The sequence below is a fragment of the Lolium perenne genome, chromosome 2 (genome assembly GCF_019359855.2).
Source record: "Lolium perenne isolate Kyuss_39 chromosome 2, Kyuss_2.0, whole genome shotgun sequence".
Taxonomy (NCBI): Eukaryota; Viridiplantae; Streptophyta; class Magnoliopsida; order Poales; family Poaceae; genus Lolium; species Lolium perenne.
In genome coordinates this window covers 259,484,027-259,485,864 of record NC_067245.2, presented here as the reverse complement: position 1 = coordinate 259,485,864, position 1,838 = coordinate 259,484,027, and the positions used below count along the sequence as shown (strand labels likewise).

The 1,838-nt window shown below is 53.1% G+C and overlaps 1 protein-coding gene across 1 annotated transcript; it reads left to right on the top strand.

Moving 5' to 3' along the window:
- Positions 1-664: 664 nt before the first annotated feature.
- Positions 665-1,204, top strand: LOC127329328 (uncharacterized). The gene has a single exon (XM_051355857.2). It carries the CDS (start codon positions 665-667, stop codon positions 1,202-1,204), a length of 540 nt encoding a protein of 179 aa, XP_051211817.2.
- Positions 1,205-1,838: the final 634 nt, after the last annotated feature.

Sequence of the window (1,838 nt, the reverse complement as noted above, 5' to 3'; positions counted from 1 at the left end):
GTTATTATAGGCTTTCATATGACTTGTTCTGATCATAGTGCGTGATAGCGTCGCCACTTGTGAAAGGAGGTTACCATGGTGGTGACAACCAACCATCAGACGTCTGCTTGTGGATGGCCTGCAACCTATTAGCAACCATAGCCCGAAGCTCGTTTTATACAGGCAATGTAAACACGCCCCAAACTTGTTATCTGAGACAGATTCTTTTTAAACTTGTTAGAGCATAGTATTTTGGGACCGGCAGTGAAAATGGACTCGCACCAGTGCGTCCCGAACGGCGCCGGCCAATTTTGCCAATAGAATCGCCGGCAACCCCGTGTCGGCCCCTCTTGGCGCGAATCGGACGCGCCGGCACCTCGCGGCACGTCTGAAAATGAGTGTGGGCTCCGCCTGGCAGCCAGACACACCATTTTCCCACCTCCTACACACGCCCGAGCCGACTCCCACCCCTCTAGATCGCCACCGTCACCATCGCCGCCGCGCCCACCCTGCTTGCAGTAGACACCGCCGACTGTCTAGGAACCGCCGTCCATCGACACGGCCGCCACCCCCTCGACCGGCGGCCGCTGTTTCGCCCGGAACAGAGCTCGCCGCCACCGCGATAGTATCGCCCCGCCCGCAAGGTGTTCGTCCGATTGCCGCGATGGACAACGACAACGAGATGATGGTGCAGCTGTTCACGGAGGAGCAGAACACTCAGGCTGTTCGGCGGCAACAACAACAGCTGATTCTGAAGAACATGCTACGCGTTCGCCAGCCTTTCTTCGTCGTGCCTCGGCGCGGTGGCTCAAAGCCAGGCAAGAGGAGGAACATCAACCGGCATCGTGAAGTCGGCGCAATGCTTCTTGACGCCGACTACTTCAACGACAACGAGACTCATTCGCCGAAGGAATTTTGGCGCCGGTTTAGAATGAACAAGGACCTGTTCTTGAAGATTGTCCACGGCGTCAGGGAGTACGACAAGTACTTTATGGCCAAGAAAGATTGCACAGGTTTGTGGGGCTTCACCTCAATTCAGAAGTGCACTGCTGCAATGCGCTATCTTGCATACGGAGCCCCTCCAGATACATCCAATGACTACCTACGGATGGAAGAGTCGACATGCACAGAGACTCTCTACAGGTTCTGCCGAGCCGTCATAGCGGTGTTTAGTAAAGACTATTTGAGAGCACCAAGAGCAGATGATACAGCTCGGACCCTGTAGAAGAATGCAGCAAGAGGGTTTCCTGGGATGCTCGAAAGCATTGACTGTATGCATTGGGGCTGGAAGAATTGCCCTTTTGCTTGGCAGGGGATCTACAATGGCCATACTGGTGAGTGCAGTGTCATTCTTGAGGTGGTGGCAGACCAGGAGCTTTGGATTTGGCATGCATTTTTTTGGCATGGTAGGAACAAACAATGATATCAACGTGCTGCAACGCTCTCCGGTGTTTGCCAGGCTAGCTGAGTGACAAGCTCCTACTGTGAACTTCGAGGTAAACGACCACGCATATTACAAGGGGTACTATCTAGCTGATGGTGTCTACCCGACGTTTGCTACATTTGTGAAGACAATTCCCTCTCCATCAAACGAGATGGAAGCCTATTTTGCAACATGCCAGGAAGCAGCACGCAAGGATGTTGAACGTGCTTTTGGGGTGCTTCAGCAGCGTTTCACCATTGTCAGGTACCCTGCTCTCACTTGGTCTGAGGCACAGATGTGGGAGGTGATGAACGTCTGTGTGATCATCCACAACATGATCATTGAGAGCGAGCGTGACGCACCTGTGCAGGATGATCATCCATTTGATTATCAAGTGCCACTAGTTGAGGTAGAGCATGTGCCCTAAGAATTTGCT